This window comes from Dromaius novaehollandiae, chromosome 25 (genome assembly GCF_036370855.1).
Source record: "Dromaius novaehollandiae isolate bDroNov1 chromosome 25, bDroNov1.hap1, whole genome shotgun sequence".
NCBI classification, from domain to species: Eukaryota; Metazoa; Chordata; class Aves; order Casuariiformes; family Dromaiidae; genus Dromaius; species Dromaius novaehollandiae.
The window spans coordinates 2,322,176-2,345,202 of NC_088122.1; the positions used below are offsets into that span (position 1 = coordinate 2,322,176).

The 23,027-nt window shown below is 46.7% G+C and overlaps 2 protein-coding genes across 3 annotated transcripts in view; one reads left to right on the forward strand and one right to left on the reverse strand.

Moving 5' to 3' along the window:
• The first annotated feature begins 716 nt into the window (after nucleotides 1-716).
• On the forward strand, nucleotides 717-4,531 carry LOC112986610 (ectoderm-neural cortex protein 1-like). The gene is made up of 3 exons (XM_026105967.2): nucleotides 717-797; nucleotides 1,164-2,979; nucleotides 3,959-4,531. The coding sequence occupies exon 2, from the start codon at nucleotides 1,179-1,181 to the stop codon at nucleotides 2,946-2,948; it is 1,770 nt and encodes a 589-aa protein (XP_025961752.2). The 5' UTR covers nucleotides 717-797; nucleotides 1,164-1,178; the 3' UTR covers nucleotides 2,949-2,979; nucleotides 3,959-4,531.
• Nucleotides 4,532-10,049: 5,518 nt separating this feature from the next.
• ARHGEF18 (Rho/Rac guanine nucleotide exchange factor 18) overlaps nucleotides 10,050-23,027 on the reverse strand; it is a 52,817-nt gene continuing 39,839 nt past the window's right edge. For both annotated transcript variants that reach the window (XM_064497550.1, XM_064497551.1), the window contains exons 21-31: nucleotides 22,826-23,004; nucleotides 22,339-22,430; nucleotides 21,788-21,976; nucleotides 21,082-21,219; nucleotides 20,028-20,149; nucleotides 19,518-19,574; nucleotides 18,836-18,883; nucleotides 17,761-18,228; nucleotides 16,718-17,045; nucleotides 14,884-15,006; nucleotides 10,050-14,794 (exon numbers count right to left, since the gene is read on the reverse strand). In XM_064497550.1, coding sequence (XP_064353620.1) covers nucleotides 14,634-14,794; nucleotides 14,884-15,006; nucleotides 16,718-17,045; nucleotides 17,761-18,228; nucleotides 18,836-18,883; nucleotides 19,518-19,574; nucleotides 20,028-20,149; nucleotides 21,082-21,219; nucleotides 21,788-21,976; nucleotides 22,339-22,430; nucleotides 22,826-23,004 — 1,905 coding nt within the window. In that variant the 3' untranslated portion in view covers nucleotides 10,050-14,633. The remainder of the gene's footprint in view (nucleotides 14,795-14,883; nucleotides 15,007-16,717; nucleotides 17,046-17,760; nucleotides 18,229-18,835; nucleotides 18,884-19,517; nucleotides 19,575-20,027; nucleotides 20,150-21,081; nucleotides 21,220-21,787; nucleotides 21,977-22,338; nucleotides 22,431-22,825; nucleotides 23,005-23,027) is intronic.

Here is a 23,027-nt window from a genome sequence, read left to right on the forward strand (position 1 = left end):
CACTTTCTTATCAAGGAATTTTTAAATCGCAGCAGGTAAAGCACAGAGAGTTTAAGTAGGGCCAGAACTGCTGATTTCAAGATTGCACCATAAGTGACACATACTGTTCAGGCAGCTACGGGTGGCTGCTGCTGGCTGCTGAGCCTGGCCCCGGCAGCGCTGGCTGCCGCTGGCTTGCTGGGCGGTTTTGCACAGTTCTTGTGAGGGCTGAGCTTGCTCCCAGGAACCTGCCGCTTCCCTTTCCTGGTGCCTGGGCAGCTGCTGTCCTGCCCCACGCGGGAAACCATTTGCTGAGCCGGGACGGTTTGGTGTGGCCGTAGCCGCCGCTTGCCCGCGCGGGGCTCCGCGATGCTGCCGGCGGCACCGTGGCTCCTGCCTTATGGCCCTTTATGGCCCTTTATGGCCCTTTACGGCGAGTGACTCAGTGACCAAAGCTGCAGCCGAGCTTTATTGCCCTCAGATCCGCCGCGCCTCGCCAGCCGCTGCGGAAGGGAGGGGTGCTCCTGCTTGGGAAAAGCTGCCTGGTTCAGCGACCGGCCTGCAGCCCTGGCCGCGCTATCGCCGAGCTGTCGCGACAGCACTGTCGCGGCCCCCCCCCCCCCCAACCGGGGCGCCACGCGGACGAAGGGGTTACGGGGCGGCGCATGCGCAGGGCCCGGCCGCGGGATCTCATTCACAAAGAGCGAAGCGGCCGCTGATTGGCTCGGCCTCGGCTCCGTCACGCGGGGGGCGGGGCCGGCGGCGGGGAGGCCACGCGGCGGCGGGGCGCGGCGGCAGAGCGGCAGCGCGAGCGGCGGGTGAGTGCGCGCACGGCGGCACCGGGGCGGGTGCGGGCACCGGGGCTGCAACACCCGTCCGTCCCCCGCCTCCAGCGCAAGGCTCCTCGGGGCAGGCCCCGGTGAAGCGCGGGAGCGGCGCAGGCAGCAGCCGGGAGCGGACAGCACCGGGGCCCGGTGGTACCGGCGGGTACCGCGCCTTTGATCGGGGACCGCTCGGCGTCCCGCCCCGCGCAGCCCCTCTTACCGCCGGGACCGAGCACCGTCCGCTCCCTGCCCGGGCCGCAGCCGCCGTCCCGCTGCCCCCGCCGGTCCGGCTCCAGCGCTCCGCCCCCCCGGGGGTCAGAGCGGAGCTTTCGGCACCGACTCCCCGGTTTTGCCTTTCAGAGCAGCGCGGCGACGATGTCCGTGAGCAGCCACGAGAACCGGAAATCGCGCTCGAGCTCGGGCTCCATGAACATCCAGCTCTTCCACAAGCCGGGCCACGCCGACAGCCTCCTCACCCAGCTGGACCTGCTGCGCCGGCGGCGCCTCTTCACCGACGTGGTGCTGCGGGCCGGCAGCCGGGCCTTCCCCTGCCACCGCGCCGTGCTGGCCGCCTGCAGCCGCTACTTCGACGCCATGTTCAGTGGGGGCCTGAAGGAGAGCCGGGACGCCGAGGTGAACTTCCACGACTCCCTGCACCCCGAGGTGCTGGAGCTGCTGCTGGACTACGCCTACTCGGCCCGGGTGCTGATTAACGAGGAGAACGCCGAGTCCTTGCTGGAGGCCGGAGATATGTTGCAGTTCCAGGACGTTCGGGATGCTTCGGCCGACTTCCTGGAGAAGAACCTCTGCCCTGGCAACTGCCTCAACATGCTGCTGCTGTCCGATGCCCACTGCTGTGAAAGGCTGCTGGAGCTCTCCTGGCGAATGGCACTAGCCAACTTCACCTCCCTCTGCAAGACCGAAGACTTCCTCCGGCTGCCCAAGGACAAGCTGCTCGAGCTGGTGGAAAGCGAAGAGCTGGAGGTAGAGGACGAGACCCTGGTCTATGAAGCTGTTATAGGCTGGATCCGGTACGATTTGCCCCAACGACATGAAGATCTGCCGGAGCTGCTGCGCTCTGTCCGCCTGGCCCTCCTGCCCGAGTCCTACCTGCGGAAGCAAGTGGCCTGCGAGAAGCTGGTGACCAGCCACAAGCTGGGGGAGGAGATCGTGGCTGACGCGGTGCGGTGCAAAATGAAGATCCTGCAGAACGACGGGCTCGTGACGGGATGCTGCGCCCGGCCCCGGAAGGTCAGCCAGGCCCTGCTGCTGCTCGGGGGCCAGACGTTCATGTGCGACAAGATTTACGTGCTGGACCACAAAACCAGCGAGATCATTCCTCGTGCTGACATCCCAAGCCCTCGCAAAGAGTGCAGCGCCTGCGCAATCGGGTGCAAGGTGTACATCACGGGTGGCAAAGGCTCCGAGAACGGGGCCTCCAAAGACGTCTGGGTTTATGACACCCTCCACGACGAGTGGGCAAAAGCTGCTCCAATGCTGGTGGCACGGTTTGGCCACGGCTCTGCCGAACTGGACCACTGTCTCTACGTGGTCGGGGGGCACACGGCAGTGAGCGGGGCCTTCCCGGCCTCCCCCTCCGTCTCTCTCAAGCAAGTCGAACACTATGACCCGCAGCTGGACAAGTGGTCCTTGGTGGCCCCTCTCCGAGAGGGCGTCAGCAACGCTGCCGTGGTGGGAGCCCAGATGAAGCTGTTTGTGTTCGGTGGCACCAGCGCCAACCAGGAGAAGCTGCCCAAGGTGCAGTGCTTTGACCCCTGCCAGAACCGCTGGACGGTGGCTGCCAGCTGCCCCCAGCCCTGGCGCTACACGGCTGCCGCCGTGGTGGGCAGCCACGTCGTCGTGATCGGGGGCGACACGGAGTTCTCCGCTAGCTCCGCTTACCGTTTCCACAGCGACAGCTACCAGTGGTCCAAGTTTGGGGACGTGACTGCCAAGCGCATCAGCTGCCGCGCTGTTACGTCAGGCAACAGACTGTACGTGGTGGGGGGCTACTGCGGGGCTCAGCGCTGCAAAACACTGGACTGCTACGACCCATCATCCGAGACCTGGAGCAGCGTCACGACGGTGCCTTATTCCCTCATCCCCACGGCCTTCGTCAGCACCTGGAAGTACCTGTCTGCCTGAGCCACGGCATCGCGGTCAACGTACCCGGCAGGTAGGTAGTCGCGTCTCAGCCCAGAGCTCCGTCCTCTGAAACGTTGTGCTGCACAAGGCTTAAACCCTGAGGAGCAGGCGTACATGGATCCCAGCTGGAGTTGTCCTAGCGAACAGCCCTGTGCAAACATCAGCTCCAGAAACGTGCTTCCAGGCTAGTGGTTTGATACCTGAAACCCTGCAGAAGTGTCTGTAGGTGCTCAAATGCTGTCGGGAGAAGATCAGTATAAATAACAGAACATATAAGCTAACGTCCCAGCCCTTCCACCGAGTCTCGGCCTACGCGAGGATCTTGGGGAATGCTCTCTGAGCGTCAGATTGGGTGTCCTCGGTGCAGAAAGCTCGTCAAGCCGATCAAGACATTGTCGCGCAGCCTGTCTGCAGGAGCTCAGAGGAGATACCACGTGGTGCCACGGGGGACCGGCTGCTGCTTTTAGCACAGCCTTCTCCTCCTGGTGCCACAGTTAATCTGCTAGCGGCACCCAAATAGCAGCCACTGTCTTGTGGGACACGAGGGCTATGAGCTGGTGCCAGGACAGAATTATAGCTGGGATTTAGTCCCAGAATGGTATGTAATTACATTTTTAAGACAAGCCCTGTCTACATATAAACACAGGGTTTCTCCACTTTAATTATTCCCTGGTCCCCTTCATGCCATTTCTTTTCTGCTACGCAGCAAGTAATTTTTTAAAAGTTTGCAACTGAAATTAAACCTTTCTAGAGACTCTTGGCAGAAAAGATGCCAGTGAATCACAGATCCCGGGGGGGTTTCTTCTTTTTCCCTTGCGAGAGATCTGGTACCCAAATGAATTTGATGCAATAAAACATTCTGTAATGCCTGTAGAAAATTCCTGGCTCAATACACAAAGGGAAGCAGAGGGAAACAAGTACGATAACAGAATTCTCTGTTAGCTTCAAGGCCCAGGGAGTGTTCTTGGGTTTAAGGCACACTATTCATAATACTCTCTTCTGCACTACAGGTTTCACCTCTGATTTTGCTAGTGTCTTGCTTCACCAAGGATCCGGACAGAAGACATGGGCAGTGGGAGTGCCTCCCTTCTACCTAGCAGGTCTGTGAACTCCCAAGTCTGGACGCTGCATGGATTTATCAGCCTCAGAAGGGCTCAAGGCAACACAGCTTTGGCTTTGAACCGCTTTGGAATGGGGTGGGGGGGAGCTTGGAGAGACCCCCTTGGACTGGCAGCATGTGCTGGCCCTTGAGATGGCAAGAGGTTTCCAAGTTTTCTCCTAACGCATGTGATCTCAGAGCGGGAGCCAGAGGAATACTTTTTAGTTCTTTCATTTAATATTTTGCTTTGAATTATATTTACTAGAAAGAACAAAGGAAGCTCCTAACTGGCAGCAGGCTCTGGGCTGCGCTGCTGTCTGCGTGTTTGACTTGGAATGCAGTCAGCACCAGAGGCAGTTGCCTGAAACGTCTTAACACTTGACAGTTACTTGCTCATCGGCTGGTTCTGTGTATTTTTTATACAGCAGTTGTGTGTGTTTATTATTCAGCCTGGAGCTGCTTCAATAAATCTGAATAAAATCTACCATGTGCCTTGCCTGTTCTGTATGCTTAAGCTGCAAATTCTCCCAGCCCACACTCAAGATAATGTTTATAGCAGCAGCAGTGAAGAGCACTCCCTGCTGCGGAGTCCAAACCTTAATCTGCGCGAGGAGGGGCTCGGATCTTCCTCTACCTTTGTAACAGGGCTCACGGCAAGCTCAGATGCCATATTGCCTTCCTGCTTTGAAAGACACACAAACCTGTTTCTCATAAGCCATTCACAGCCCTTACCCGTCATCTTCCGCAGGGCTGTTTTCCTCATTGCAAAAGGAACAGAGAAAAGAGCTGCTACTTCTCTCCTAGAGGGCTGTGTGCTCCTGGCCCTGCTGCAGGTGATAAGATGGGGACAGCAGTTAGGAAAGAACAGCTCCATTAAAGGGAGGAGTTAGAGGACAAAGGAAGCAGCATAGTCAGAAGAAACAGACACCCAAGGTGCAATCAAATGTCTGGCCACGGAAAACATGGTTTAGGTGCGATCCATTATTCATTTTCAGACTGAGTTAAAGAAACCAATGTCACAACCTTTCCCAGCTACCAGTAAAAGCAAGAACTGGCAAGACTGGAAGGAAGAAAGCTGCCCTGTTGGTGCTGGCTGAAGCAGATACAATGACTTTTCCGTCCTGTTTTCTGATGCCTCTGCCATTTTCAGCCCCGGGCTGGGCCTCCTCTCCATCGCCTGCTGAGCCCAGCCAGAGGCTCATTCCAGAGGCTGCAGGGAGAGGAGCCCCCGGCTTGCACTGCACACCGAACCTGGACCCCCCCACGCAACAGCCGGAGCTCGGGGCAGCCCCCAGCCCGCCTCCGCAGCCGCTTGGCTGGGCCTCGCACGCTCTCGTCTGCGGCCAAGGGGAAGGTGACAGGGCAGGACGGAGCTGGGACGAGAAGCCAGCAGGAAGCGCCTTTATCCCTGTTACTTAGCAGGAAGCTGCTTCCCCTTTTTTAAATCTACGGCTAATCTTGAGGATCGGACAAAGTCCAACTTTGCCCAGCAAGCCAGAAGAGCTGAGGTTTCACTCATGGCCATTTGAGCAGCAGCTGTTTTGTTTGTGCTGCCAAGCAATAAACGCTGGCTCCCAGCCACATCCGGCTTTTGCACCAGGGACAAAGTTGCTTCTCGCAACATCAGGTCTCTGTCTGCCTCCCGCTCCTGGCGCTGGGGTGTTATCTGAGCCCTGCTCGCGGCGTTTTCAGCGGTGGTGGGGGAGCGGGTGTCCCTTCTGTGAAGCCTTTGCAAGTATCAGTGAATCGTTTCCTCAGTGCCAACTATTACTATTGCTAACTGCCTCTCAGGGAAAACCTGCGCTCAAAAAGCGGCACACCTGGGTTGAGCTCTGCCATGGCTCCCCACTCCCGGCAGCAAAGAGCTGCTTTTTATTGCCTTCATCCTCCCCTCATCTGGCAGAAAGCCCCGTCCTGTCTCTGCAGCTCCACCTCCTCTAGCAGCAGCCAGCTCCCAGCGCTGCGGAGGGCACTCCCGGGCAAAAGCAGACACCTTTCTCTCTCGCATGCTTCACTTCGGTCCCAGCAGCGCACGGCACAGACCTGTTTTCCCAGTCAGACATTTCTGTGCGCTGATCCAGTCACTGCCTCAGTGCTGAGGCCAGAAGGCTTAGGCTGACTGAGCTGCAGATAAATTTGGTTTGGGGGGAATTTGTTTACTGGGACAGAAGTCCTCCCAAATAAATACCATCCACTTGGACTCTCAACATAGCTCAGACCAAAGGGTCTCCTGCTTATGCAGGAAAACAACTCTCAGTGCCTCCATGCCCATGGAAGCGTATTCGGCTCTCCCCAGTCAGCAGATTCCCATATCCAGTGGGCGATGAGGTCGAGGTTTGATTTCACCAATCGTCCAGACAGTGACACAGTGAACTGGACACGACTCCCATATCCGCACGGACTGGGGTCCCTGCGCTTAGCACCAGTCCAGCCTCCCGCGGGCTGGGTCGCGACAGAGAAGGACCGTTCCTTCGGCAGACGAAGGGAAACAGACTCTAACTGATGTAACCGCTTCTTATCAAGCGGCATCTAAGCACGCCCTGCACTGGCTGTCTGCACCCGGACCTGAGGCACAAGAGTGGCTGCAGTCAGACAGCTTCCCGTGTCCTCCCACGGGGCAGGCAGAGGCTCTCCCAGGCATCGCTAGGCTCAAAGCCAAAATCCCAGCATGACATCGCTTTTCCATGGGGGTGCTCCTCCTCTCGTAGAAGGCCTGCAAACCCCACAAAAAACTCGGAGCGCCAGACAGACCGACCCACCTCCCTCCCGGCCACGAGACGCGGCCAGCCCTGGCATTCGCAGGGGGCTAGAGACAAAAACGCTTCGCAGCCCCCGGGGTTGCTCTGGCAGCTCTAACGTGCCCCTGGCTAAGCTCACGCACCTGCCCAGCTCCTTGCACTCTTATTCCTAAATCTGAAGAGCACCTAATTCAGTGGCAGCTGAGACCCTGCAGCCAGTTGCTGACACAGCACTGTCCTTACTAGCGCAGAGACGCCCGTGAGCACTGAAGCAGGGAAACGTGTGGGAAGCAGCAGGTACTACCTAGCTGCCAGGCTGTAACACTGCAGTTGCTCTGAGGTCTTCCCTGCGAAGAACACAACCCCAGCAAGACGGAGAGGAAAACAGAGAGCATTACCTAGACACTGCTTCTTGGATCTCCGGCTGCGCTCAGCTCAGCAGGCCCTGCCACAGGGTGTGAGGGTAGCACAGACTTTCTCCCTTCTCCATTGGGGAAGGCTGGAGCTGTTAATTGCAAAAAGCAGCACAGTGTAAACTGAGACATTACCTTTTCTGGCTTAGGGCAGATATGGATCATTCCAATGTCCTGTGGTGCTCCCACCATGCAGCTAGCAAAGAAGTGGGGCATACATAGCTAGGTTTCAGTGACAAGCCATGGTGGCACAAGGAAAACAAAGCACCATACAGCGCATACAGTGTCGTTTTGCCCATGAATTCAGATGTTCGAGAAGGGAAAAGAGCGTTATCCGTCTACCTGTCTGAAATCCCCTGAGAGATCTGTGCACCACATGCAGCTCTGGGATGACTCCAGGTCTGTCAACACACTATGCTCCAGTCAGTGACAAGGAACCAGCTGCTGCTTGGGCACGGGAAAGGCACATCCGCGTTATGCTGCTCAGCGAGGATTTTCCCTGCTCCTCTGTGCTTGTACCTCTGCAACAAAGCAATCCCTACCTCGTCCAAGTCTCCCGTGCATGTAACTCCATACCAGAGCTAGGGACCATGTGTCTCATGCTCCAACACTGCCAGCTCTGAGGCAGTTCGGCTTTTATCCCCTGCCAGATCCCATGGGCCCAGAAGCAGCAAACAACGTAGGCATTACACAAGGACAGGCCCCACATCCCTTCTCTGTTGAGCCTTGGCCTGGCCCCATCTCTGGGATGAGAAATTAGACCGGATTTGAGTCACAGGGGTGAGGAAAGGGAAAAGGCACAAACCAGCAGGTTCCTGCTGTCAAAGCACACTGTGGAGCCAGTATTTGTTGTTCGCGTTTGTCCTCAAGCATCTGGCTTGCCAATGAATCTCAGATGCACGTATGGGAACCATCCACCATTCCTCACCCACATGAAAGAGGAAGGTTTAGCATAAAGCTGGCCATTGCCTATGGCCTCGGAATGATTCATCCGAATAGAAGGAATGTGGTTTGGGTTTCGGGTTAATTATCTGCAGGTTTTAGATGAGACAAGGCAGGGTGGAGCTGCTGGAACACTGGTGCAAGCAAGTAACAGCTATGAACATGCTGCCAGCCGTCCCAAAAATCACACCCTCGTTGTGACAAACGGAGAGCGCACATCAGAGTGACAGCGTCAGCAAGGATATTGTCAGCCAAGGTGTTTGCAGACACCAGAGGAATGCCTACACTGCTGTTGCAGCAAGAACTGAAGCATAGCACAGATACACCCACGCTAGTCTGAGCACTGATGGCTGCAACAGTACCAAGCTCCTAACAAATGCAAATTGTGCCCGAGAATTAAACTTGCCCCTGTGGAGCTCTGGGCTGTTGCAGCTGGACAGTTATCAGCGCCGAGCTGGGAATCTGCACTGCAGAGATACCTCTTAGCCACATTACTCCCTGATCGAGCCTGATCCAGGCTCTTCTGCCTTTCTCAGAAACTCTTCCAGTTGGTCTGAGGCAGGATTACGGCTGCAGGAGAGTACAGTGCAACTAGAAAAAAGTCCACTGCTCTGGAAGTGCTACCTTTTAACTCCAGCTGCAGACTGCCCCTTTCAGCTGTCCCCGTGAAGTCACTTTGATTCCATTTCCCGTTGCGGAACAATATCTAGAAACACACATGAAGAATTATTTCCCTCTTTCTAGCCACAAAGGGAGAGAGATCTGGAAGTGCACAGAGGTAGTGACCTCCAGTGGCCACTGCAGCTCAGCTCCACGGAAGCTGAACAGCAAGCAGGAGCATGTAGATCTAAGACATCTCTTAAAGGAAGTGCAAATAAAAACTTTTACACACACAGTTTAAAACTCCATTCTCTAAAACATCAGTCTTGCTTCCTATAAAGAACAAAGTCATATTGTAAACACTAGTGTCCCTACAAGTAAGTTTTGTTATTTACATACACTGGAAAACTAGAAAAACTCTATTTCCAATTCAGAGATCCAGCTTGTGCTGCAACACAGATGCCAACAGCATTTCAGCAGAATACAGTCTGCGTTTCTCAGCCTCTGACTCCTATGCACAAAGAGCCTGGATCCTTCAAAGAGGCTTTGATGTACATAACAGCTTATCACTGCGCAAATCGATTCAGACTGCGCCATTGGCATCATCCCATCCGGAACGGGCTGAGGGTCTTCCTCAACACTGGTTCCAGCACAGGATTGTGACGACGTTAAAAAAATTGCACCTCGTCCTTTGAGGACGTCTATCCAAGCCCTGGTTCTCCCACTCTTGCGCTGGTTTTGCATCTGCTCTAATCTCCAGGACTATCTGAGGTTACAGTGTTTGGGCTAGCTTGTTAGCAAACCACAAATGAGAATTTTACTAGGAAATGCAACGTGCCGACTCTGGGGCTGGGGAGCACTGTACCAACCAGAGGCTGCGGGACAGCAGCGAGAGCGAGGGCTGCCAAGCCGACACAAGCACTAGGCAGAAAGCTTCTATTTTTGTTATACATGTTCCAAATGGGAACTGATACTGTCTGGGACAGAGTCAGGCATGTCTCAGACCGGCCCCATGCAAAGTACCTGTCTGCCAATATAAGCAACTTTGCTCAGCTCACTCCTTCACTCGTATGCTGTGTTCAGTCATTTTGAGACCATCTGATTTTTTCTAGAGTGCTCACCTCATTGGCAAAGTCTGCAATTATTAGTACCCTCCACTTAATTCTTCCTACGCAGTCCTCTTCTCTGGAAAACTGTCAGTTCTGTTCATATGGCAGGTTATTTCTGTCCAGGGCAGAAAATGAGAAGCACATGAGAAATGCTGCTTTGATCTTTAGTCCAAACAGAAAGAAAAGATCTATTAACGCAGTCAGTTTTTAACTTTTTTTTTTTATTGCTAGAAGTTGGTTTCAGTCCTATTGCAGCTCTGAAATCCTTCAGTGGAGAAACATTGCAATCATTGTAAAAATCATCATTTGGTGTGCTAAGATCAAGTTTACAATTAATCAAGAGTGCACAATTCAACAGAATATTAACATTTAACCATCAACTTTACAAATAAAATAAGGACTACAAAGATGTTGCTATTGAGTATCAACAGGAAAGGAACTATTTACAATGTTTACATCCTAACAAAAAACAAAACGCTTCCCCAACAAAACGCTCAATTTAACCACGAACCATGATTATTTATTAAATCTTTACAGTGCAAGGTGGGCCTAGAAACCAGACCTAAGACTAAACAGCATCAAGAGAGTTCACAGCTCTGGGTGAGATGCACGCAATTACATCAACAGGATTTCCTTCCATGAAAGATTTCCTTGCAGGTAAAACAAGTGGAATTTGAAATAAACTTTTCTAAAGTGCTCCAATTTCTTTCAGTACAAAAATATAAAACACTGATTTATAAACATGGCACAAGTGGTATTTGACGTATAACGCGCTGATGGTAAATGATGAAGAGCCGTCAGTGGTCACAAAGATGTTGGGTTTGGCCTTGAAGGCGCAGGGGGAAGGCTTTTCTTTTACTTATTCGACAAGAAGGTTATGCAAGGAGAACAAATACGTAACCTGTTGCCAAGACCACCTTTCTTGTACATGCGAGAACTGCTGGGGAAGACAACAAAACGTTCTGAATTCCCTTTTACAGGGGCACAACACACAGGGACACCACTGAGCAGCACCAGGGGAGCCTTCGCTCCAGTTCTGAAGGATTGAATGTAGAAGTTAAACTAAACATATATTTTTAACCCTTGGCTAGTCTAATTTTCGACTTTCATTGCAAATGCAAATGGCAAACACCAAGTTCCATGAATGCAGGATTATCTCACTACTACGCAGAAAGACAAAACTGCCAGCAAATTATTTAGAATTACTCCTACCTTTGCAGGAATGCTACTACCTTGGTGAGCAAGCATCTCTAGAAATACCAATTCTTCTGCCTCACACTGGGAAATGATAAGCAATTTCAATTTGTGGAACATGCCACAACGACAATCCACAGATAGTACATTTAAAAACTAGGAGAGCATTTACAATACACACAAGGCAGATGTGCTCAATACTAGTGAATATGGAGGGATCTTCAGTCTGAAAGACAAAACGACTATAGTCTGAATGGGAAGGAATAGAGGAAGCATCCTTTACGCCAGAGTTTAAAATTGAAGATCAAAACCATAGTCTCTATATTTCAACATCACAATATTAAATACAATCATAATTTTAAGGCTGTGACACAAAGCAAAGAAAAAGGCAGTTCAAAGCTTGTGCCCTAATTTCCTCCACACCCCAGCTCAGGAAAAAAGCCAAAAAGCACCTGGGAGGCACAGAATTTTGAACTGTCTAATCCTTTGACATCAGTTAGAAGCAAACTTTTATTTTAAGTAACCAAAAGGTCAAACGGAAAGAATTTTACTGACAAGCAAAAGCAGGTCACTTAGCCCAGGACACAGCAGTATTTTGTAATCTAATCTGCTTCAGCAGATAATTTTGCTTCAAATCAGAGTTAAGAATCCAAAACTAGCTCACTCAACTGGAGTGACTGAATGACAATTTGACAGATTAAACTTTGCAAAAGTGAAGAGATGACACATTTTTCATTTAAATAAAGTCTTTCACTTGCTTCCCTCTGCTTTCTATAAATAATTTTACCATACGCTGGTCTGTCATTGCACTAATAAGGAGATAACACAGCATTTGCTAATTCTAAAGCCTCTCCCTAGCTGGGTACTGTACAGGAAGCCACATCAATAGCTAGTATGGCACATAATGATTTTGACCCAAGGGACTATGAGTGGATGGAGATCCAGGCTCTATTCAAGGTGCAAACAGCTGTCACAGCACTAGCGGCGGCTAGACGTGTATTGAGGACAGGCGATAAGGTAATTTCTCAGTTACAGAATGAAGATCCATATTCCAAGGAGATTTTGTGATGCTGAGCCAGCAGCCTAGCCTGTAAGCATCCTGCGTCCATTTGCTAGTCGTCATAACAACTTATTTGAAGCACTGCTGACAAAGAGGATTAAAATGGTTATATTTAAGTTCAAACATACTAAAAGAAATGAGACCTCACTGCAGACATAATATTTTCCAGATGTCACTGTTCGGTATCTGACTTTGTTCACTGTACAGAGGAAGAAGAAAAAAAGCAGCCAAATAAACCTCCTCAGTCCATACAAGTCTTTCTCCTATACTTTAGGGCAGACACAAAATTAAACCAAATAAATGTTTCTAAAAATTGATTTAAATCCTCCAAACAGCCAATGGAGACCTTGCTTCTTGGCTGAGGCTCAGGACATGAGTTCATTCCACTCATTTAACTTAACTTCAGGCTACAACTCCTAAAAACCTGGTAATCGAAGGAAATGGGGACACAGCATTTTCACTAGGAGTGGCCCAAACCACAGCATAAAGGCAAGAACATATTGTGCATTCTTGCTGCTTCACTGTATGTTTATGGAAGAAAATACATGGGTATCACAGATGACTGGAGCCTCGACATCAGCAGACTGAAAAAGATCATTCCTATAAAGCTGTTGGATCTTACATGCCAGCTTGATCAGAACTGATTTTTCTTTTAAGAAGAATTCCCCTCCATTTCAACCTAACATTTAGGAATGCAAAAAAGAATACGATGTAGAACTATGTTCTAACCATCATCAACATCATATCACAACAATACAAAAATCACTATGTTCCCAATAGTGACCATACTGTATTTTGCAAATTTAACCATTGATAATCTGCATCAGTTCTGCAAGACTGATGATTTACCAAAGCAATACTTTGGTATTACAGTCAAGTGTATCCTATTTAACGGTGATAATTTATTCTAGTAAAAAGTCAGACGGTTTGGAGTCTCCTCTCATTCACAACATTGCAGCTCCATTGAATTCGATAGCATTGCTTCAGGTTTACACCAATATCAGTTCACAAAGAAATGAACATTAAATCCAAGAAGCACTACAGAAGGATTCTTTAACCAGGGTTAACGATATGACAAAACTATTACCACTCATATTCCGAAAGGTATTAACGCACATTTTTAAGGTCTGAGATACTGATTTCTCTCATTCTGTAACAATCCCCTCTAAACAAGCTCTTCTGTGCACAACGTATCTGACTGGCCTCCTTCAGCATGTGCTGGAATACATGTCCTTAGGTGAAGTGACTAACAAAAACTGACATACAGAAATAATATACACCAGATTACTGTGCAAATTACTACAAAGGGGCACAATGCCTTTTGAACAGAAATATGTTAACACCATCACCATTTCATGATTACAAACTGACCCATTTAATAAGCGGTGGCCAAGCTGGCTTAGCTTTAAGCAGCTAAACCAATGGAGGTTTAGCGAATGGTACATTTTTTAAGAAATAGTTCTTATTCCCTTCATTCCTAACACAGTGTTGCAGAGAAGTCTCTGCAGTAACAGCAGCTTTATTATCTTCCGATACTTGGAGTAATGTCCCATCAAACTAGCAGACAAACAAGAAATGCAGAAAACTTAGGATTAAACAAGACAATAAATTACTGCGTTCGAACACTTCCTATGTCTTCAGCAAGGAGTAAAATGCAAGTCTCTAAGTTCATTCCAAACCAACTCATCAGTTTTGCTTGGGAATCTGCACCACTCTCGCTAACATGGAGAACTACCCAGTATGTTTCTAAGGACATAGTTACTCCCTGGTGCAAGGTGATGGCCAAAGAAACGTGCATTTAGTCCAACTCTTCATTACTGTTGTATATTTTCACATGTCCAACCCTTCATGTCCACAAGCAGGTGGAGCTCCTGACCCTTGAAGGCTCTCAAGCAGCTTACCTTCTCTCTTCTACTGTACCTGCCCATCAGACGTGTTCCACTGACTCACTAAAGGAACAGAGTTGCTAGTCTGGCTCCTGTGAGTGGGTATCGCAATGGTTGCCATACCTGGCTGTAAGGAGACTGGCTTGCTAGTCAACTAGTTAGGGAAACATAGTTAGCATAATCCATTACACTGACCACGTATCTGTAATAATGGATTTAAAAATTCTCAGTCATTTGGGGCCTACTACTAAAATTTTTTACATAAAAAAAATCTGGGAGGTTTGACATCAATTAAAACAGTTTACTTCACAAGATGGTGCCCACAAAGAGCGCAGATTCACCAAAGAGAGCAAATTACAGTAAATAGCAGCATTTTAATATGCTCTGAATTTATATATCCTTGCCATGTATCAATACATTTCCATGTTTGGAGAAATTAAAAGCAAGTTATTACTACTGTGTCCTCATTCTGAGCTGCTGGCAGAGAAGACAAACAAAGTAAAACAGTAATCCTGGTCCGGTCCTTGCTAGTATTAAAGGGGCAGGGATGAAAAGACATCCACATCGGGTCTCTGTCACGTTGAACACTTGGGCCTGAGTTCTTGAAACAGTATGTCAAAAGACTAATCTTTAAATGGAAACAATTAGAAAAAAATTACATCTTCTTTGCTGGTATCATCTTGCACATTTAACAGAGTCGGCTGAGAGGCCACCGAGGTCTGGACAGGAACGTTATTGGGCTTGAATAAGTTTGCTGAGGCAGACGAAAGTGCTTCTGGCTGAGCATCAGTAGGGCTGTACAATTCTATAGAAGAAGAGAGAGAAGAAAGATTCATGACACTGCACAGAAAGTCTGATGCATCTCCACAGATCGACAAGTTGGTCAAGACATACCTGGCTGGAATGCAGTGGTCTGGCTGCTTGGGAGGACTGGACTTGCCGATCGCCTGCCTCTCAAGACACCCTCCTCTCGTCCAACAAGCCTGGGAGGAATCAGCTGTTTCTGATCAACAGATGCTGAAGAAAATATTTTACAAATTAGTATTTCATCCTGGCAGTACACAGATTTCATTGTTTCATGCTGGGGCCCATTTTACTGACACCTCTGCATATACAAGGAAGCTGCTGTTTCACAAAGAGCTGGTGCTCCTGCTGCAAATTACTTAATTTTTCTCTTCAGTTGCTTACAATTTAAGTACTTTCCCTCTCTTCTTCCTTTAGGATTTCTGTTTCAGTTACCAGCATCCCCAACAACCACAGATTTAAAATAGAGTATTAGAGAGCACAGTGGAGAAAAGTATCTTTAACCCCTAACATTCAAGTGACAATAGCTATTTGCTACTTTTAATGCTGAGAACTGTAATGAACTTCTGTCTCTGCTCTCCATCTGTCTCACAGCTGCTCAGCAGCAGAGTACATTGGTGTTATGGCCTGTCAGTTGCTTAATTTCAACAATAAAAGCAATTCACAACAACAATTGTTCTGGATCCAGAGAACTCCTCCCAGTACACATTCCTTACACATCGCACAAGCCAAATTCAATACACAGTATTTTGCCTCTGGTACAGAATTCTTCTTCTGTTTTATTCTGTGATCTACATATGGACCTAACAAGCATGAGTCACACTATTGCTCATAAGAGAATAGAGATCAATATATCCAAGTTTTATACCTTTCATAAAAATTCCAGAAAAATACCATTAAGTACATTTCCACTGCAGACATCATTATGTAAGAGTTATTAAAAAACGAAGCTGGGGAGATGTGGTATTAGAGCTTTATTTTCCCATTTACCAGCATTTGGTATTCAGAGTAAGAGGATATCAGGCTTTACTTATGTGCAAAAACATAAGCAAGTTTGTAGTTGCATTCAACTTCAGACAGAACAGACACACACATTTCTACAATGTGCAAAAGCCCTCTCCTGCAATAGACAGGTTTGGCCCTGAGTCCACTATAGTGTAGGCCTAAGCAGCATGTAAACTTGCCAGGTCTGAATCCTATATAAAGCTAAAAAGCTAATTTTGTAACTTAAAACTATAGGCTATTCTCCTAAGCTGGAAGTAAGGCTCTTTTAAGCAGCAGAAAAAAAAAGAAGTGGTTTTTGCTGGGTCTGTCATTGGCAGAGATCACTACTTCAGTACCCAGCAGTTAGCAGCACAAATGACACTACGACAGGGTGACTGCATTTTTACTTGTTTCTATTTCTGACAAAATCAGCCCCTTTGAGCTCTGCAACACACGCAGCATCTGAATTCTGGCCTGGAAATCTGTATTTAATGATTGACTGATGCTAAGAAAGGCATCGCATTCGATGTCATTACAACTCTGGACAATCAGGGAGAAAAGGTTAAGCCAGCATCAAAATGTTCCACACATGCAGAACAAGCAAAGCATTTGCTATTTTCCATTACCACTACTATGGTGGCACATCAGGCAAGAAGATTTTACATCCAGGCTTACAAGTTCTCACCACAGTTCTGTCCTGTTAGGTTAAGACACTCCATTTTCAGCACTACCTATTTGGGCTACATTTCCAGCTCGAGCAGTATGCACACTTGTAATTTTTAACTCAAGAATTTTTATGGCCTATCACCACAGTAAGCACACTAACAATTCATAGCACATTAATTTCTGGCCTCCACATGGGTAGCCAGAGGTTTAAACTATCGTGTTCTGTCTTCCTGTGATGCTGGCAGAGCTCAAAAATGCATTTAAACATGCTTACCCGAACTGTCTGTCCGATGAGATGCTTTGTTCTTCCCACCTTTCTCTTTGCTTCCTTTTGTAAAAGTGGCAAGCTTAGTAGGAATCTGCTGCTGAACTGCAGCTGGTTTCTGTATCTGATTAGTTGCACTCAGGAGATGTATTGGCACTTCATTCTTCAGCGCAAGAACTGGACGGTTCTCCATGGTAGTACTGTCCCTACGAACCAGCTCCGTCCGTTCCAAGTAATCCATCCCGCAGACGCTCACTCTCCCAGAGGTTTTCAAGACTGGTAGAGGTGGTTCTACCCCTTCTCCATTGAAGCTAGTGGAATGGCTCAGCATCTGATTCTAAATGAGAAAAAAGGTATTCTAAGTAAAACTAGCATTTTCATACATAACGAGGAGAGACCACCCTCAGTCCTGCACCTTTTTGTGATAAAATGCAACAGGCTAAACCAAACCCAAAGCACAGCGGCAAACAAAAAAGAGAAAAAGAACTCAGACTATGCAAGTCCTTGAAAACTGAAAAGGACCTCAGCAATTCCAGACTGCTTGAATGTCGTATCTAGCACAGGAACTAAAAAGCAGATTGCACTAGGTGATGATAAAATGGAAAGAAAGCAGTGAAAAATGAGCAAATTTCATCAGACCTCAAAATGCACACTTTGAAAAAGAGGAGATGTTTTTAGAAATCAACTGTACAAAATGCTACCAATGTAGCACACCTGCTGCAATCATCAGTGTGCAGTAGGACAGTTCCTGTATTTAAAAAATCTTCAGCCAGCCAGGTTCAAAAGTAACCTTTTTTCTGTTTCTACTTTTTTTTTTCTAAATATATATTCTCATTATCAAAAGACTGGGTTGAATTTCATAGACACGTGAGGAATTGCCAAGCTCTGATGTCTCTCACTGCGGCCCTTGTCAGCTATTTTAGATGAGGGTACACGAACCCCCACAAGAAGCAAACAAGGATAATCTGTTCCCAGAGAGTTACATCATTGAGACAATGTTAGTGCTACAAACAAGAGCAAGCTTCATTCAGAAGCAAGCAGGTATTTCTTACCTGTCCCAATTCTGGGGAGCAGGTGCCTGACATTGTGTTCTGTTTCTTCAGCTTCCTTAGCTGATCTAGACGCTCTCTCTCTTTCTCAACTGCTCTCTGAGCTTCCCGAAGCCTCTCCAGGTCATGCTGATAGGCCTCTCGCTGCCTCTCTAGCTCTTCCTTGTCCTGACTCAACCTGTCTTTTAGCTGCCGAATCTCCTCTTCGCGCTCCTGCAGCCGGGCTTCTGTTCTTTCAAATTCCCTCTGCTGCCGACTTCTTTCCCGTTCCCAGCGCTGCTGTTCCAGCTTCAGCTGGTTCTGAAGTTTCTGTACATACATCAGCTCTTCTCTCTGTTTTTCAAAGTTACGCTGCTTCTCCTGCTCTAGCAGCAGGTTGCCTCGCGTAGACTGCAGCCGGTATTGCTTCTCCCGGTCTGCCATGGTGGCTCGTTGCATCTCAATATAGCTGTCCTGCTGAGATATCACTGCCTGGAGGGGAAACGTAAGTCCATCGTAAGGCCCACAGGCTCCAAAGACATGTACAGCAAAGTAAAAGACAGCAGCATCTACCAGAGTTGATCACCAAGACCTTTGCCTTCGAGTGCACGTCTAACTTCCCCAGCTTGTACATACCATCACAAATGGCAAGATACCTCAGATGGCTGAGCAAAATGTTATTTTTACACGTCAAAATTAACACCTCTTGCATGTAAAACTATGACTCTGAATCTGACAAAATCACTTAAAATATTACTTATTATAAAGCTACAGTAAATACACACATACAAGTATATATCAACAATAACCATTTTATTAGGAGGTGTATCTCTGTAGCAGGGAGATTAGATGGAGCTCAAAGCAGCAAGAGAATTACATTGCACTGCATGAGCAGGAAAAAGGATTCAGTTATTTAAGACAAGATCTACAGTTCTTTCAAAAACTAGACACAGTGTTTCCTTGAGACTCAGGTTTTAATTTCTGCAGTTCACTCTAGCTTGTTTAGGGCATATATCCAAGGTAGATCCTCCATACCTGCCTAAATTTCACTAAACCTAATGCCTAACAAAATTTCTTAGATAGTATGTAGTGGTTTTACCTGTAGACTGAAGAGCAACTGTAACAGCGTCTGTATCCTTTGGACAAGCTGAGGAGAGGAGGCAGGGAAGAAAGAAGACATTAGGCACTCTGGAAGAGAGCTCTGTTTTGATACAGCATTAAGACTTTTTTTTTTTTTTGATAATAAATATAATCAATGCTATCTATACAGAAACACACACAATGGAAGCACGGCAACAAGAGTATTCTAACACGGCAGCAGCCCATATAGCAATGTGCAGGCACAATCAAGTTCAGTATATCAGCCTTTGCACAAATATGCCCTTCAAATCTCACTGGGATTCCAGGGAGGAATCTGCATCATCAGTTTTCTTCGCAGGAGCTATTTAATGACCACTTTCTCCTATGCTCCAGGTGCAGCACTCATGAGAGGTTCAGAGGCAAATTTTGTCAGTGAGCTGAGAACGTACAATCCTTCCAAAGATTCAGGAGAAGTAGTTAGCCAGCTCTTTGAAACATTATCTGCCTACATACCCAGAACCCATCTTTGTTTCCTAATGGGGCTTTTATCTCTGCATTCATAATGCATTAGGAGTGGTAAGGTACAGTTTGTCAGTGAGCATGCAGTTCTGCAGACATTAAAAACATTGTTTTCTTTTGCATGCTATTATTATTATTACAGCTAATTCCCTTTACATTTCCTAACAGCAGAAGCAACATACCTCAGACTCGATGGTGGGCTGCAAACCACTGCTATCACCCAGCCTCGTTGTGTCACTCTGGAAAAAGACAAAAACAGCATGGATCCTAGAGCACACATCTTCTGCAGTGGTAGTGCTGCCAAAACACTTTGGAAGTGTTCATCTCATTAGGGAACAGTATTTAGAGCTAGAACACAGACTGCTCCCCTAAACTGAAGGAGGCGTATCAAAAGTACATAAGCCAGAGGCCAGGCTGAAACAAATGCATGAACATTAAAGCTAAAACTAAAGATACAGCATCAAATGAACAAGTATAAAACCAGATTACCGTGCCTCCCAAGAGCTAAGCTACAAACCATCAACTCCCCCCACACAAATAGCCTTAATAGAGTGAAGTAATTTCACAGAATGCTGTTACAGTCCAGCCCTACCAGCTATTAGGACTTCTGGCTTTCAGAGGTTTGTCCTCCACCACTATTATGACAGAGGCCATCAGGAAATACATTTGAGTTATACATAAGCCCAACATACGGTTTGAGATGCTTCCTCTGCATCAAAAGGGAGGTCATGGAGCTGCACATCTGAATTTGCTGCAGGGCCTCTCCAGTCCCACTGTCTCTGGTCACCACCACTGTTTTTCCTAAAACTACCATCTGAAAGAAGAGTGGAGTATGAGTGGCTCACACCAGCACAGAGCCTGTGAAAACTCACTGCATAACAGCGCAAGCAGAAAAAGAATTGTGATTCTGAAGTTAGAACCAGATTGTAACTGCATGGCTTATCCATACTGATTAAAAGAAGTAGAAAAGTAGACAATAGGAAGAACAGGACTGCTCAAAAAGGCATTAAAAACTTGAAGAGAGTTAGTTAAGATAAACAGGGAGAGCAAGGTCAAATTACATTATGCTACTTTAAACGAAGTAACCACAAATCAGCATGAACAGGAAGTCATCTGCAGCTACCAGAATGATGAGATACTTGTTGGTAGAAAAATCCTATTCAAAGCCAGCACTGCTATAAAGCATGCAGGGAGGTAGTGGGAGATGGAAACCATACTGCATAGAGCACTACAGTCTGACAGACATATATAGCCCTTCATAGGCAAGCAAAACAATTTCTAGAGATAAATAACCAGCAAAATAAGGACTGTTTCATTTTTCAATAAAAACATGACATAAAAATGAGGGGAAAGAAATAGTATCTAGTATTTCTATTTATTTCATTAATTAGCTGATAAAACATCTATGCTAAAAGGACCATCTACATTATCCAAGAATTCAGCAACCCTTAGTGACTGTGCAGATACAAAAGAGTGCAAAAAGTTTTAATGATTCAATAACAAACAACAGGCAGCTGAATTCAAGTTCTCTGCATTTTCAAGCTTAATTTTTCATCAAAATTAAAACGCTACATGGAATTGTGGTAATTAGAAAGCATGGATTCAAGTAATAATGCCCCTAGCAAACACCAACTAAGAGCCCTACTCCTCTCTCTACTGTTGGTACTGCAAGCATAAGATACAACATGCTGATACCACACGGCATCTACAAATCTGCACTTGGCCCCCACAGCCCCTATTTCTTACTTTTATTTGAAATTGAGGGGCTGATGTCATATCCTCCAAAGGGGTCTGCTCTCTTGGGGAGTCCCAACCCAAAGCTATCTTCAGGCTGAGAGGATCCATTGCCCAAGTGAGTTAAGATGAGGTTCTGGAGATTTTCAGCTAGGAAAGAGGAGAACATGTCATTTTAAACAGCCACGTCTACACAGTGAGACAATTGCATCATGCTAACAAGTCACAAAAAAATATTTCAATCCTCATGTACATTAAAAGATTAGCCAGTTTGAAAGCTTTCGTACAGTACAGATGGATTTTCCTTTATGATAAACTCCTTAAGACAGGCTTTTCATATTGCACGTATGAAGATAACCTCCTCCTTGAATATAAGGTTAGGTTATTAGGACTTGAGTGGGTTTTTGTCAAACTCAAAGCGATGTCTGCGCTTACTCTCTTTCTAAACATGCTATCCCTAGATAGGCTATCTTGTTCTAGAACCCTCTGATCTAAACAAACAAATAAATACTCCAAGCTGTAGATAAGATCCTCTACCTGAACACATAGGGTGCACTTTACCTATCCTGAAGATTGGTTCCGAGACCAAGGAATCTGAACAGCATTAAGTGTTAAGTTATTACAAGATTTTCAGGACCAACAAGCTGTATTTAGATCCTGTGTGCTTATCCAAACCGGCATCTGTTTAAACACATACACATTCCCACATTGCATTTACCTTCTGTCACTGCAGACTTCAAAATCACCTCTCCTTGCAGATCCTCTGAGTTATCCCCCCGAAAAAGTAGTCTAGATCGGACTCCTTGGGAATGGTCTTCAAACCCATTCATTTCAGACATTTCTAGATAAATCTGTTGCTTCTCAGTCAGATTTTGCACAATCAGGTCATCTTTCATGTTCAAACGCTCTAAAGGAAGAAACAAACTCAGTTCTGCCCTCCAAATTACTGCAAGATTACAATGCTAAATTCAGAATATTATTACTCATTTTACATTTAGAGCATCAAACATACAGACATAATGAACAGTTTAAAAAAAAGTGGGAAAAATCCATGGAGCATACAAAGCTTCGCTTCCTGTTCAACAAAAAACTGGGACATTTTTGTCAAATTTTATTAGACTTATTTAACTATTTCTACGCAGTCTTGCAATATGTTGAAAGACTTATAAAGGAGAAACTTGATCACATCATATGATACAAGAACAAGATGGTCATAAATCTTAAGCAATGCTGAGAAGCTGTTTGTGGAATATATAACTAAGCCATTACCTTGAAATTCTTTTAACTTAGCAGCTCTTGCTTCAGCCAGCCTCTTTAGTGACCCTGAAGCAGAAAACATTCCTCCTTCTTCATCAGGACAGCTGTAAAAAGGGGGAGACAGAAAGATGTTTGACTTGCACATTAGATAACTTACAGCCATCTCAGGATTCAACTCATGTCTTTGCCTAGGATGTGCTTTATCTTCTGTTAATCTTCCTCCTTTATCCAAAGCCCTGTTGCATTTGGCATCAGTGAACTAACTTTTTTATTTATTTGTTTTCTAAGAAAACACGACAAAGTCTTAGGATGGTTTTTCTTGCATCTTTTATGCATTTCTTCACAATAGGCATACACAGAAGTACATGCTTCACTCTTAAAAAAAGGAGTTTTTAGGACAGTTAAATGTATTTTTAGCTAAGGTTACTCCTATGAGGCCTGCTGAAGACGAGACAGATGAGCAAGAAATCAAGCCTTCCAGCTTTCATTCATAATTTACCTTTCTACAGCTCTGCGAATGTGAGCCATCCAGGAATTCCTCTCTTCTTTTGAGCTTGTATGAATTTCATACATTTCTGGTCCTTTTAAGGAAGTACTAATTAAGAACATTGCTTTTTCCTCATTAGCTACCTCTCTTACAATCAACTTTTGCAATGAGATAACTGGTGGTTTAGAGTCCTGTGAAACAAAATATAGTTTAT